This window comes from Cebus imitator, unplaced genomic scaffold (genome assembly GCF_001604975.1).
Source record: "Cebus imitator isolate Cc_AM_T3 unplaced genomic scaffold, Cebus_imitator-1.0 Scaffold304, whole genome shotgun sequence".
Taxonomy (NCBI): domain Eukaryota; kingdom Metazoa; phylum Chordata; class Mammalia; order Primates; family Cebidae; genus Cebus; species Cebus imitator.
This window is the reverse complement of record NW_016107619.1, coordinates 2,624,112-2,638,831: the sequence shown is the minus strand read 5'-3', so window position 1 is coordinate 2,638,831 and position 14,720 is coordinate 2,624,112. Positions and strand designations below refer to the sequence as shown.

Genomic DNA, 14,720 nt, shown 5'->3' with positions numbered 1-14,720 from the left:
ACCCGCCTCGGCCTCCCAAAGTGCTGGGATTACAGGCGTGAGCCATCGCGCCCGGCCTAATTTTTGTATTTTTAGCAGAGCTAGGCTTTCTCCATGTTGGCCAGGCTGGTCTCAAACTTCTGACCTCAGGTGATCTGCCCGCCTTGGTCTCCCAAAGTGCTGGGATTACAGGTGTGAACCACTGTGTCCAGCTGTTTGTCTATTTTTGAGGCAGGGTTTTGCTGTGTCGCCCAGGCTGGAGTGTAGAGGCACGCTGTAACCTCTGTCTCCCAGACTCAAGCAGTTCAACCACCTCAACCTCTCAGGTAGCTAGGACTACAGGCATGTGCCAACATGCCCTGCTAACTTTTCTGGGTTTTGTTATTGTTTTGGTAGAGATGAGGTTTAGCTCTGTTGCCCAGACTGGTCTCAAACTCCTGGGCTCAAGCAATTAATCTACCTTGGCCTCCCAAATTACTGGGATTACAGGTGTGAGCTAGTGTCTGGCTGAAAAAAACTTTAAAAATTCATATGTAAAAAATAAAATTCATATGTAACCAAAAAAAGAGCCCAAATAGCAAAGGCAGTCCTAGGCAAAATGAACAAAGCTGGAGACATCACACTACCCAATTTCAAACTATACTACAAGGCTACAGTAACCAAAACAGCATGGTACTGGTACAAAAACAGACATATAGACCAATGGAACAGAATAGGGAGTCCAGAAATAATGCCACACACCTACAGTCACCTGATCTTCTACAAAGTCAACAAAAGCAGTGGGAAAAGGACTGCCTATTTAACAAATGGTGATGGGATAACTGGCTAGCCATATGCAGAAGACTGACACTGTGCCCATTCCTTATATACAAAAATCAAGTCAACATAGATTAAAGACTTAAATGTAAAACCTAAAACTATACAAACCCTGGAAGATAACGTAGGAAACAGCATTCTGGACATAGGCCCTGGCAAAGATTTTGTGATGAAGACTCCAAAAGCAATTGCAATGAAAACAAAATTGACACATGGGACCTAATTAAACTAATTAGCTTCTACACAGGAAAAGAAGCTATCAGCAGAGTAAACAGGCCCTACAGAATGGGATATCTGCAAACCATGCATCTGACAAAGGTCAAATATCTAGAATCTACATGGAACTTAAATTTACAAGCAAAAAACAGCTGATTAAAAAGTGGGCAAAGGACATGAACAGACACCTCTCAAAAGAAGACATACACATGGCCAACAAGCATATGAAAAAATGCTCAGCATCACTAACCATTTGAGAAATACAAATCAGAACCAAAATGACAAAGCTACAATGAGGTACTATTAAAAAGTTTAAAAAACAAAAAAGCAAAAAACCAGGTGCTGGCAAGGTTACAGAGAAAAGAGAACACATACACTGCTGGTAAGAATGAAAATTAGTTCAGCCTTTGTGGAAAGCAGTTTGGTGATTTCTTAAAGCAGAATTAACTTTTTTTTTTTTTGAGATGGAGTCTCACTCTATCGTCCAGGCTGGAGTGCAGTGATGCATCTTGGCTCACTGCAACCTCTGCCTCCTGGGCTTGAGCGATTCTCCTGCCTCAGCCTCCCAAATAGCTGGGATTATAGGCGCCCGTCACCACACCCAGCTAATTTTTCTATTTTTAGTAGAGACAGGGTTTTGTCATGTTGGCCAGGCTGGTCTCAAACTCCTGACCTCAGGTGATCTGCCTGCCTCGGCTGCCCAAAGTGCTGGGATTACAGGCATGAGCTACTGCAACTGGCCATAATTGCCATTTGAGCCTGCGATCCCATTATACCCAAAGGAATATATACCCAAAGGAATATAAATTGTTCTGCATAAAGACACATGTATGCATATGTTCATTGCAGCACTATTCACAATAGCAAAGATGTGGAATCAACCTAAATGCCCATCAGTGGTAGACTGGATAAAGAAAGTGTACATATGCACCATGGAATGCTGTGCAGCCATCAAAGAAAATCATATCCTTTGCATAACGATGGATGGAGCTGGGGGCCATTATCCTAAGTGAAGTAATGCAGGAAAAATAGTATCACATGTTCTCGTAAGAGGGAGCTAAACACTGAGAACATATGGATACAAAGCAGGAAATAACAATGGGGCCTACTTGAAAGTGGAGGTTGGGAGGAGGATGAGGACTGAAAAATTACTTATCGGTTCTATGCTTATTACCTGGGTGATGAAACAATCTGCACACCAAACCCCCACAGCAAGTAATTTGCCTGTATAGCAAACCTGCACATGTACTCCTGAAGCTAAAATTAAAAAAAAAAAATTTTATTTTTGGCCGGGCCTGGTGGCTCACGCCTGTAATCCTAGCATTTTGGGAGGCCAAGGCAAGTGGATCTCCTGAGGTCAGGAGTTTGAGACCAGCCTGGCCAATGTGGTGAAACCCCATCTCTACTAAAAATACAAAAATTAGTTGAGCATGGTGGTGGGTATCTATAATCCCAGTTTACTCAGGAGGCTGAGGCAGGAGAGTTGCTTGAATCCAGCAGGAGAAGGTTGCAGTGAGCCAACATCGTGCTGCTTTAGTCTGGGCAAAACAGCAAAACTCCATCTCAAAAAAAATTAAATAAAAGATGAAGAGGCTGAGCATGGTGGCTCACATCTGTAATCTCAGCACTTTGGGAGGCCAAGGTGGATGGATCACTTGAGGTCAGGAGTTGGAGACCAGTCTGTCCAACATGGCGAAAACCCATCTCTGCTAAAAATACAAAAAAAAAAAAAGGTGGTGGCGCACACAGGTAGTCCCAGCTACTTAGGAGGCTGAGGCAGGAGAATTGGGAAGCAGAGGATGCAGTGAGTTAAGATCACACCACTGCACTTCAGCCTCGACAACAGAGTGAGACTGTCTCAAAATAAAATTAAATAAATAAAAATAAAAATTAGGCTGGGTGTGGTGACTCACGCCTGTAATTCCAGCACTTTGGGAGGCTGAGGTGGGCAGATCACAAGGTCAGGAGGCCGAGGCCATCCTGACCAACATGATGAAACCCTGTCTCTACTAAAAATACAAAAATTAGCTGGGTGTGGTGACACATGCCTGTAATCCTAGCTATTCAGGAGGCTGAGGCAGGAGAATAGCTTGAACCAAGGAGTTGGAGGTTGCAGTGAGCCGACCCGAGATCCGACCACTGCACTCCAGCCTGGCGACAGAGCCAGACTCCATCTCAAAAATAAAGTTGAAACAAGATTAATACCCATAGAAAATAAGGACATACAGCAATAATAGTTGCAGTTCAATAAAAGTGGGATGTATGTTTATGTAATTAGAGTATTTTAAACAAATATATAATTTACGTACTCCTACTTGTGAACCTTAGGAAGTGTCCATTTATCTAAGTCAACTATAATAAACATAAATATTAAACAATACTAACAAATTTGCGTGTGTTGCATTTTTTCTAATGCAGTTTTTAGAAAAGCAATAAAATTCAAAACCAATTGCTGGTAACTCTTTAGTCTTCTGCTTCTCAGGGAGGCCTCAGGAAACTTAAACAATTGTGGCAGGAGGTGAAGGGGAAGCAGGTATCGTCTTCACATGGCTGGAGCAGGAGAGAGAGAGAGAGAGTGAAGGGGAAAGTGCTACACTTTTAAACAAGCAGATCTCGTAAGAACTCACTATCCTGAGAACAGCAAGAGGGAAGTCCACCCCCCATGATTGAGTTGCCTCCCACCAGGCCCCTCCTCTAATCCTGGGGATTACAATTAAATAGGAGATTTGGGCGGGGACACACAGCCAAACCATATCAAGTGTATGCCTAGATATTTTATTGTTTTTCCAGCCATTGTAAAAGGTACTGAGTTCTCGATTTCTCAGCTTGGTCGTTGTTGGTGTATAGAAGTGCTACTGATTTATATACATTTTTTAAATAACCTGAGACTTTCCTGAATTTGTCAAATATAAGAGAGTCTTTTGGAGGAGTCTTTAGGGTTTTCTCTTGCCTGATTGCTCTGGCTAGGATTTCCAGCCTCACATATTAATGTAAATTAACACACTGAAATACAATTTGCCGCCCCACATTGGCAAAAAAATAAGGTTTAAGAACATCTTGTGCTGGCAAAGGTGTAAAAAAAAAACAAGAAGTCTCATGTTAATAGCAAGGGTAAATGTGTAAATTGTCTTTTTGGAAGACAATCTAATGTTATCTATTAAAACTGAAGATGTGTATACTCTTTGATTTAGTAGTTATCCTTTTTTTTTTTAGACAGAGTCTCACTCTGTCTCCCAGGCTGGTGTGCAGTGGCACGATCTCAGCTCACTGCAACCTCTGCCTCCCAGTTCAAGCAATTATCCTGCCTCAGCATGCCAAATAGCTGGGATTACAGGTGTCTGCCGCCACGCCCAACTAATTTTTGCATTTTTAGTAGAAACAGAGTTTCACCATGTTGGCCAGGATGGTCTTGATCTCCTGATCTTGTGATCCACCTGTCTTGGACTCCCAAAGTGCTGGAATTACAGGCATGAGCCACCGCACCCAGGTAGTAGTTCACCTTTTTAGACTTAACCTGCAGAAGTAAAAGCACTGATAGATAGGAGGCACGTGAGAACACTGTATTTTATAAGTGAAACAAACAGTATGTGTCCCATCAGTGGGGTATATCTACTCATGGACTATTAATGCAACTTTACGAAACAAATAAGTTTGCCTCAATATATATTATTGACCTAGAAAGATATCTGTGACATATTAAGTGAATGAAGCTACAAAGTGATTTGTTCCCATTTTTGTAAAAAAAAATTCCATACTTTACATATGTACATATACTTTGAACAAACATAATGAAATATGGAGGGGGGCGTGTAGTGGTTAACAGCAGAATGATGTGACTGGAGTTTGGGAAGGAGTAGTTCTCTGGGAAGAAGCTGCTGAACAACGAAAAACAGTTGTCCACTGCAGAAGTCTTTTAAATTAACAAGGAGAAGGAGCTGGAGTCATTTTGAAGCAATCATGAAAGCGTATGTCTTATGTCTACAATTTCAGCTACCTCTGACTTTTGAGGATGTTGCCATTTATTTCTCGGAGCAAGAATGGCAGGATCTACAGGCGTGGCAGAAGGAGATTTACAAGCATGTGATGAGAAGCAATTATGAGACTCTCCGCTCTCTAGGTAAGGCCTGTTCACCTTTGTGGGTAGAGCATGGAACTGGATCCTGTAAGGGGTCACAGTCACTTGGTGCTCCTGTTTTTTGGGTAGCAAGATTTCTCCAAAGGACATTTTTACTCTGTAATCTTTTGTTAATACTTTTGTCAACATTGTTAATCCTTACTCAAGGGTAGAGGCTGTTGTGTGAGAATATTTGAGCAGTGTAAGGTGATGGGGTGACTAAATATTATATATGAGGGGCCTTTAGTCATGACTTACTGTCAGGATGCCATGATCGTCCACATAGGAGCACACCTAGCGCACATTCTTGAAGTGCCCTGTATGTCTTTAACCTAGGATATCCCTACCTCACAACTTTTACAGTGGGGTCTAAATACTTCAGAAAACCTATTTTGGAAGGCTGTACAAGGAATTGTTTTAAGAGTAGCTGTCTCTGCCTGGTTATGATACTGGATGTTCTTTTTGCTTATTTGGTTTTTATATTTCTTTTTATTTATCAAATATAATTTTTAAAAAAATCAGTCTGTTCAGAGAAGCATCAAGCGAAAGATCAGTCTTCTGCCTCATTCTTACCTCCACATTCAGTTAACTACCTGAAGGCAATCACTTTTAACCATTTTTGTTTGTTTTTCTTTTTTTTTTCTTTTTGAGATGGGGTTTCACCATGTTGGTCAGGCTGGTCTTGAACTCCTGACCTCAGGTGATCCGCCCACCTTGGCCTTCAAAGTGCTTGCATTACAGGTGTGAGCCACCATGCCCGGCCTTCTTATTTTTTCTTTCTTTTTTTTTTCTTTTTTGCCATTTTTGTTTGTTTTTAAAGTGGCTTCCTCCAATCTAAATATGCTTATACTAACTATCTTGATTTATTGAGTTTAGAAAGCATTAATTACTATCAAAAATGAAGCATTAGCTCAGCTATACACTCTTCTGTCTTCTTCTCCCCAGTTTTTGATAGTTTTCTGTGCCTCTGTTGGTAAGCTTTGTAATTTAAAATAATATGTTTAAGATTCTAGCTTGTGCCGGGCATGGTGGCGCATGCCTGTGGTCCCAGTTACTCCCGAGGCTGAGGTGGGAGGATTGCTTGAGCCCAGGAGTTCTGGGCTGTAGTGCACTATGCCGATTGGGTGTCCGCACTAAGTTCGGAATCAATATGGTGACCTCCCGGGAGTGGGAGCATGGGACCACCAGGTTGCCTAAGGAGGGGTGAACCAGCCCAGGTCGGAAACAGAGCAGGTCAAAACTCCCTTGCTGATCAGTAGTGGGATTGCGCCTGTGAATAGCCACTGCACTCCAGCCTGGGCAACATAGTGAGACCCCATCTCTTTAAAAAAAAAAAAAAAGGAAAAAAAAAGATTCTAGCTTGTGTTCCATCAATTTCATCTCTTGACTCCTTCAGTATATAAAAATAATTAGTTCTCTAGTACTTCCCTTCATCTCTTCTGCCAATTCATGACAGCCATACTTCCTTATATTGCAAAGTTTCTAATATTTATATTCTGTTCTGTTACCATAGTTAAGTTTTACAGGCTATATCTATGGATTGTTTCTAAAACATATAACTGAAAACATTACATTATTTTCATTGTTACTGAAGAATCAGTTGCAGTCAATGAATCTATAGAGACATAAATATAATTCTATGTCATTAACCCTGTGCCAAAGAATGTTCCAAACATCAAGATCAAATGGATTCCCTTTTTGTCATACTTATCAGTTGTTCAAAATTATGCTACATTTTGGCCAGGTGTGGTGGCTCACGCCTGTAATCCCAGCACTTTGGGAGGCCTAGGTGGGTGGATCACTTGAGGTCAGGAGTTTGACACCAGCCTGGCCAATATGGTGAAACCCTGTCTCTACTAAAAACACAAAAATTAGCTGGGCATGGTGGTGCATGCCTGTAATCCCAGATACCTGGGAGGCTGAGGGAGGAAAATCGCTTGAACCCAGAAGGTGGAAGCTACAGTGAACCAGTATTGTGCCACTGCACTCCAGCCTGGGTGACAGTGAGGCTCTATCTCAAAAAAAAAGAAAAAGACAAAATTATGCGACATTTTAATTTGTTTCACTGTTTTCATTGTTGGACCACAACTTTTTTTCATGGTTTCATCATATCCCTGTGATTATCCATCACCATTATCATCTTTTTTTTTTTTGAGATGGGGTTTCACTGTCACCCAGTGTCACCCAGCCTGGAGTGCAGCAGTGTGATCCCAGCTCACTGCAACCTCCACCTCCCGGGCTCAAGAGATCCTCCCACCTCAGCCTCCCCAGTAGCTGGAATCACATGTGCACACAACCATGCCTGCCTCATTTTTTGTATTTTTGGTAGAAACAGGGTTTTGCCATGTTGCCCAGGCTGGTCTCAAATTCCTGTGGTCAAGTGATCCACCTGCCTTGGCCTCCCCAAGTGCTGGGATTACAGTCGTGAGCCACTGTGGCTAGCTGGGAGAATTCCCATCTTCTTAATCTAACAGTCAGTTACATGGGCCTTTCTGCCTTCTGTGAATTCTCTCCCCAAATCAATCTGTAGATTCAAAGCAAGATCAGTCAGAATCCCAATAGAGCTTTTCATGGAATTTGATAAGCTGATCCTAAAGAACATGGGAGAACCAAGTCAAGAATAATGAAGAAAGTCTTATGGAACAAGATAGAAGGTGATTGTCCTATCAGATAGCATGACTTATTATGCGGTACTATGTTCAAGATAGAAAAACATCTGATAGCATCGTGTATTGTCAAGATGTGAAGCAAAGTGAACATTCCTACTCTATTGTCAGTCAGCACAGCCACTTTGGAGTTTGGTAACATACAGTAAAGTTGAAGACGTGCTTATCCTATGATACAGCAATTCACTTCAAGAACTGTCAGTGCTTATGTGTGTATTCATAGAGGCATGCCAGGGAACAGAAGAAAAAGACAGACTGTGATATATTCATATAATCAAAGACTATCAAACAAATGAAGCCAAGTGTTCCAAAATGGAGACATTTTGAAAATATAATTTGAGGAGAGAACAGCAAGTTGCAGTAAGATGTGGCATGGTTATATAAAGTTTAAACCCAGCAATATTTTATACATTTTTATGTATATATTTTGAAATAAGAACATACATAGGAATAATATACACCAGATTCAGGGTAGTGCTTACCTCTGGAGAGGGATATACAGGGGCTTAAACTGTGTAAAGTCTCATATCTTTAAAAAACATGAAGTAGGCTGGGTGTGGTGGCTCATGCCTATAATCCCAGCACTTTGGGAGGCTGATGAAGGAGGATATCTTTATCCCAGGACCAGCCTGGACAATCTAGGGAGACCCTGTCTCTACAAAAAATTTAAAAATTAGCTGAGCATGGGGACTCCCGCCTGTAGTCCCAGCTATCAGGAGGCTGAGGTAGGAGGATTGCTTGAGCCCAGGAGGTCGAGGCTGCAGTGAGCTGTGACTGTACCACTGCACTTCAGCCTGGGAGACACAGCAAAATCCTATCAAAAACAAAAAAAACAAAAAACCTGAAGTGTGTCAGCATGGTAGGATTTGACAGAATTAGATGGCATCCAGATTTTTGTATATTTTTCTCCTTTTCCATGTGCTAGAAATACTTTTAATAAATTAAATCACTGGCCAAGCGTGGTGGCTCACGCTGTAACTGCAGCACTTTGAGAGGCCAAGGTGGTAGGACTACTTGAGCCTAGGAGTTTGAGGCTAGCCTGAGCAACACAGTGAGAGCCCCATCTCAAAAACTAATAAAAAAAAATTAGCTGGCATGGTGGCTCTTGCCTGTAGTCCCAGCTACTCAGAAGGCTGAGATGGGCAGATCACTGGAGCCCAGGAAGTTAAGGCTGCTGTAAGCTGTGATGCCACTGCACTCCAGCCTGGGAGACAGAGTGACACCCTATCTAAATTAATAATAATAATAACTGAAAGCATTATTTTAAAAAATCCTTTTGACCACATTTTTGCCATAACCAACTTGCTTTAAAATTGGACCCCTATGATTTGGCTCTTATTAAATCACTATTAAGAATATTGAGGCCGGGCGTGGTGGCTCAAGCCTGTAATCCCAGCACTTTGGGAGGCCGAGGCGGGTAGATCACGAGTTCAAGAGATCGAGACCATCCTGGTCAACATGGTGAAACCCCGTCTCTACTAAAACTACAAAAAATTAGCTGGGCATGGTGGTGCATGCCTGTAATCCCAGCTACTCAGGAGGCTGAGGCAGGAGAATTGCCTGAACCCAGGAGGCGGAGGTTGCGGTGAGCCGAGATCGTGCCATTGCACTCCAGCCTGGGTAACATGAGTGAAACTCCGTCTCAAAAAAAAAAAAAGAATATTGAAGGCCGGGTGCAGTGGCTCATGCCTGTAATCCTAGCACTCTGGGAAGCTGAGGCAGGCAGATTGCTTGAGCACAGGAATTCAAAACCAGCCTGGGCAACATGGTGAAACCTGTCTCCACTAAAAATGCAAAAATTAGCTTGGCCTGGTGGTGCATGCCTGTAGTCCCAACTATTAAAGAGGCTGAAGTTAAAGAATCATCTGTGCCCAGGAAGTCGAGGCTGCAATGAGCCATGTTGGCACCACTGCACTCCAGCCTTGGCAACTGGAGAGAGACCCAGTCTCCAAAAAAATATATATATACAATAAATATAAATATATATATATATATTATTTATATATAATACATATAAACATAATATATAATATATATAAGCATTAGCCATTTTGTTTTTGGACAAAATAGAGCATTGCTAAATGTATGGGGCCCATGACAAAATTAAAACACAACTGCTCTGACATGCCCAGACAGACTAAGGAAGCACTGTTAGGATGTGTAGGCTGTTTTCTCATCTTTGTGTAAACCTGTTTTTTTGTTTTTTGACATGTGTTCTCATACTTTGTCCCAGCAGTGAATGTTGAGAAATTGAGAAACTTAGTGTGCTTTAAATTCAGGAAGCTAAACTGCCCTGTCTGACTTCTCTGTGCAGATGATGGACTTCCAAAACCAGAACTAATATACTGGATTGAACAGGGGGAAGAGCCCTTCAGGAACTGGAGAGAATCACAGAAATCAGGAAACATAATTTGTTCCTCTGTTGATTTGCATTTAGAGACAGGTTTTGAGGAACAGCTGTTTTGGGGTGAGTATTAACAAGTCAGGGCCCTGATCTTAAGACATGGTGTTTAGACTTGTTTCCCTTCTCTGATCTTGTCATTCTGTTTGGGCAAGCTGAGGTTTGATGATTCTTATATTCTAGATAAAGGCAGTGAAGCATAATGGTTAGGAATGTGGCTTCTGGAGCCTATGTCTGGATCTTGCTTTTCCTTTGTGACTTTGGGCAAGTTATTGAACCTTTCAGTATTTCAATGCCTCATCTATAAAATGAAAGTACCCATGTTACAGGATCGACTTGGTTAATATACATGGTGTTAGGCCAGGTGTGGTGGCTCAAGCCTGTAATTCCAGCACTTTGAGATGCTGAGGCAGGTGGATCATTTGAAGTCAGAAGTTCTAGACTAGCCTGGACAACATGGTGAAACCCATTCTCTACTATCAATACAAAAAAACTAGCCGGCCGTGGTGGCGGGCGCCTCTAATCCCAGCTACTTAGGAGGCTGAGACAGGAGAATTACCTAAACCTGGGAGGTAGAGCTTGCAGTGAGCTGAGATTATGCCACTGCACTCCAGCCTGGGTGATGGAGCAAGATTCAGTCTCAAAAAAAAAATAAAATAAAATACGTGTGTGTGTGTGTGTGTGTGTGTATGTAAAGAGAGAGAGTATTGATATATAGTAAGAACTCAGCAGAAACTGGTTATCCAGATTTTTTTTTTTTTTTTAAGACAGGATATCGCTGTCACCCAGGCTAGAGCATAGTGGCATGGCCATAGCTCACTGCAGTCTTGAACTCCTGGCCTCAAGCAGTCCTCCCACTTCAGCCTTCCAAAGTGCTGGGAATATAGGTGTGAGTCACTATGCCTAGCCCATGGTTATCCAGATTTTTGTGACTAATGTGGCTTCCTTCCTAACTAGAGACTGTTGTCTACTTGAATACTTCAACCTTAGCTCTTCTCTTTCATTTCTTGTCATGATGAGAGAGTCTGAGATTTTTGGATTCTTAAATCAGTTTTAAAGTACAGAATGAAAAATTCAAATGGGAGCATCGTTTCAAGAAATCTTGTCAGATAGTTTTAGTTTTTATCTGCTTCTTTCAAAAGCAGATAAAGGTTTTCCCCCACAAATTACTTAACTTTCTACCATCTGTTATTATTTCCAAGAAACCTTCTTGAAACATTGGCAGAAATGGGGTTAGGGAGGGAGAAATAGGACCAACCCTTGCTGCCAGGTCTTAGAGATAGGATGGCTCAAGGATCACGTGTAACTGGTATTAGTCAGGGCTCTGATAGGAACTTACTGCCATCCTCAGCTCAGGGCTCTGGGTGTGTCTGTACATCAAAATGGGATACATCTGATGTTCCTGAAGTCATGACAGCAGTCAGCACTTACAGAGTGCATGCACTATGCCAGCCACCATGCCAAGCACCTCATGCATATTAGCTCATTTAATTCTTACCACCATACTTTTGTTTTCATGTTTTTACAGAAGGAGCTGAAGCCAAAAGAGATTAGCCTGACAAAGGTTACACAGTGGACAGATAGGATTCAAAAGCAGGCAGTCTGATTCCAGAGCTTACACTCTACGTTTGCAACCTGTATCTTCCATTTTTCGATATTATCAAAATATATGTCTGTTCAGTTTAGTTTCAGCAGACTCAACCAAACTCACTTTGGCCATAAGACAGACCACACTGTATGGTTGGGTAGCTCAGTGGAAGCTGGGTTCCCAGGCCACCACAAGACACTCTTGTGGATGACTTGACTGTGAGAATCGTTAGTTGTGCAGTGGACAGGAATACCGACTCAATTTCTGTTTTCAATTGCAGGAAGCCAGCAGGCTGTGAATTCAGAAAAAACTAAAAGCCATTTCCAGTTAGATCCTCTTGAGAGCCCGTGTTCTTTTGGATCCCTTTTAGGAGAAAGGAAAGCTGTTTCCTTCAGGCCTGACCAAGGCATCACCCTTGGGAGCCCACAGAGACATGACGGTAGGGCTTCTCCACCACTGGCCCCTGGCCCCAATGAATCAGCCCAAAAAGAAGGAATCCCAGGTCCCAGAAATCTGGATCTCCCTGGTTTGCGGGATGTCCCTGCCTGGAAGAGCACCCAGCACCCTTGTCCTGTCTTCGGGGAAAGCTGTTGGGAGAACAACCATTTAGTAATGCACCAGAGGGGCCACTCGAAGGACCGGCTACGTAGGGCCTGGGAGAAACTCAACAAGCGGGCAGAAATGCAGCTGCCGCGGAGCTGCCTTTGGGCACAGAAGCACTTCCGGTGTGGCATGTGCGGTAAGAGCTTCCGCCGGAAGCCATGTCTGCTGCGCCATCTGGCGGCCCACACGGGAAGGGACCCTCTCCAGAGCGCTGACAGTGAAATGTGCTTCCGACGGGAGCGGGCCTATCCCATCCACTGCCTCCGGCAGAAGTCTGCTCAGTGCACCCGGTGCAGCAAGCCCTCCCTCCCGGTAGACAACACGCAGGCCTGCCGGTGCCAGTACAGCCGAGAGGGTCCGGCCTCCTGGAGAGAAGGCGGCGGGGCCTCCAGCAGTGTGCACTCAGGACAGAAGCCAGGCTCGCGCCTGGCCAGGGAAGGGAGTGGCCACCAGGAGGGGGACACGGAGGCCCTGCAGCATGGCGCGGAGGGACCCTGCTCCTGCCCAGCCTGTGGCGAGCGTTCCCCTACGAGCGCCAGGCTCGCCAGTCACTGCAGGGCGCACACAGGAGAAAAACCCTTCCAGTGCCCGCACTGCCCCCGGCGCTTCCGCCTGCACCGCATGCTACAGGCCCACCAGCACGTGCACGGTGGGGAGAGACAGTTCTGCTGCGGGAAGTGTGGCAAGGGCTTCGCCAAGCAGTGTAAACTCGCAGAGCACCTTCGAGTCCACAGCGGGGAGAAGCCTTTCTGGTGTGCCAAGTGTGGCAGGAACTTCCGTCAGAGGGGACAGCTGCTGCGGCACCAGCGGCTGCACACGGACGAGAAGCCCTTCCAGTGCCCAGAATGTGGGCTGAGCTTCCGCCTGCAGAGCATGCTGAGAGCCCACCGGCTGCGGCACGGCGGGGACAGGCCGTTCTCCTGCAGCGAGTGCGGCAGAGGCTTCACCTACCAGTGCAAGCTCCGCGAGCACCTGAGGGTGCACAGTGGGGAGAGGCCCTTCCAGTGCCCGGAGTGCGACAAGCGCTTCCGCCTGAAGGGCATCCTGAAAGCCCACCAGCACACACACAGCAAGGAGAGGCCGTTCTCGTGCAGGGAGTGCGGCAAGGGCTTCACCAGACAGTCCAAGCTCACGGAGCACTTGCGTGTGCACAGCGGGGAGAGGCCTTTCCAGTGCCCGGAGTGCGACAGGAGCTTCCGCCTGAAGGGACAGCTGCTCAGCCACCAGCGCCTGCACACGGGAGAGAGGCCCTTCCAGTGTCCGGAGTGCGGCAAGCGCTATCGCGTGAAGGCCGACATGAAGGCCCACCAGCTGCAGCACAGCGGGGAGATGCCGTTCTCCTGTGAGTGCGGCAAGGGCTTCGTGAAACACTCGAAGCTCATCGAGCACATCAGGACGCACACAGGAGAGAAGCCTTTTCAGTGTCCCAAGTGTGACAAGAGTTTCCGCCTGAAGACGCAGCTGCACAGTCATCAGGGCATGCACACAGGGGAGAGGCCTTTCCACTGTCCTGAGTGTGACAAGAACTTCCGGGAAAGGGGACACATGCTGAGGCACCAGCGCATCCACAGGCCCGAGAGGCCCTTTGCCTGTGGCGACTGTGGGAAGGGCTTCATTTATAAATCTAAGCTTGCAGAACACATCAGAGTGCATGCAAAATCCTGTCCTGCTCCAGATGAGCTGGATGTTAAGAAAAGACTCAGCCAACTGTTTGCAATGATAGAGGCCGATTGGAATTGAGGCAGAGTGGGACAGCTAAAGCGTTGAGCAGGATGGGTATTGCCGGGGAATCTACAGCAACAGCAGCCAGACCCGCTGGAAGATGGATTGTAGGAGCAGGTGTCCTTCTCTGAGCAAGAGCGTAATACAAGTTAGGAATATGAGGAACCACAAAGGATTTCCTCTTCGGAAAATCACCAGTTTCTTGTTTTTTTATTTTTTGTTTTGTTTTGAATCAGAGTCTTGCTCTGTCACCCAGGCCGGAGTGCAGTGCCACGATCTCGGCTCACTGCAACTCCTCCTTCTGGGTTCAAGTAATTCTCCTGCCTCAGCCTCCCAAGTAGCTGGGATTACAGATGCCTGCCACCACATCCGGCTAATTTTTTATATTTTTAGTAGAGACGGGGTTTCACCATGTTGTTCAGACTGATCTCAAACTCCTGACCTTGTGATCCACCCACCTCAGCCTCCCAAAGTGCTGGGATTAGAGGCATGAGCCACTGTGTCCGGCTTTATGTTTCCTATCCAGTGATCAAAAGAGATCTTTATTCTTCCTGCCATCTTCAGGAATGGCAATGTTTGCCCAAATGCTAAACCCACTATAAAATACCAGCTTGA

General features: G+C 44.8%; 1 protein-coding gene across 4 annotated transcripts in view; it reads left to right on the top strand.

The window, feature by feature from the left end:
• ZNF786 (zinc finger protein 786) overlaps positions 1-14,367 on the top strand; it is a 20,958-nt gene extending 6,591 nt beyond the window's left edge. Inside the window, exons 2-4 of one of the 4 annotated variants that reach the window (XM_017502911.2) lie at positions 5,002-5,128; positions 10,106-10,258; positions 12,061-14,367. In XM_017502911.2, coding sequence (XP_017358400.1) covers positions 5,002-5,128; positions 10,106-10,258; positions 12,061-14,123 — 2,343 coding nt within the window. In that variant the 3' untranslated portion in view covers positions 14,124-14,367. Of the gene's footprint in view, positions 1-5,001; positions 5,129-7,526; positions 7,780-10,105; positions 10,259-12,060 lie in introns of those variants that run through there. The other 3 variants (XM_037729396.1, XM_037729395.1, XM_037729397.1) reach the window with 3 other exon arrangements.
• The last annotated feature ends 353 nt before the right edge of the window (positions 14,368-14,720 follow it).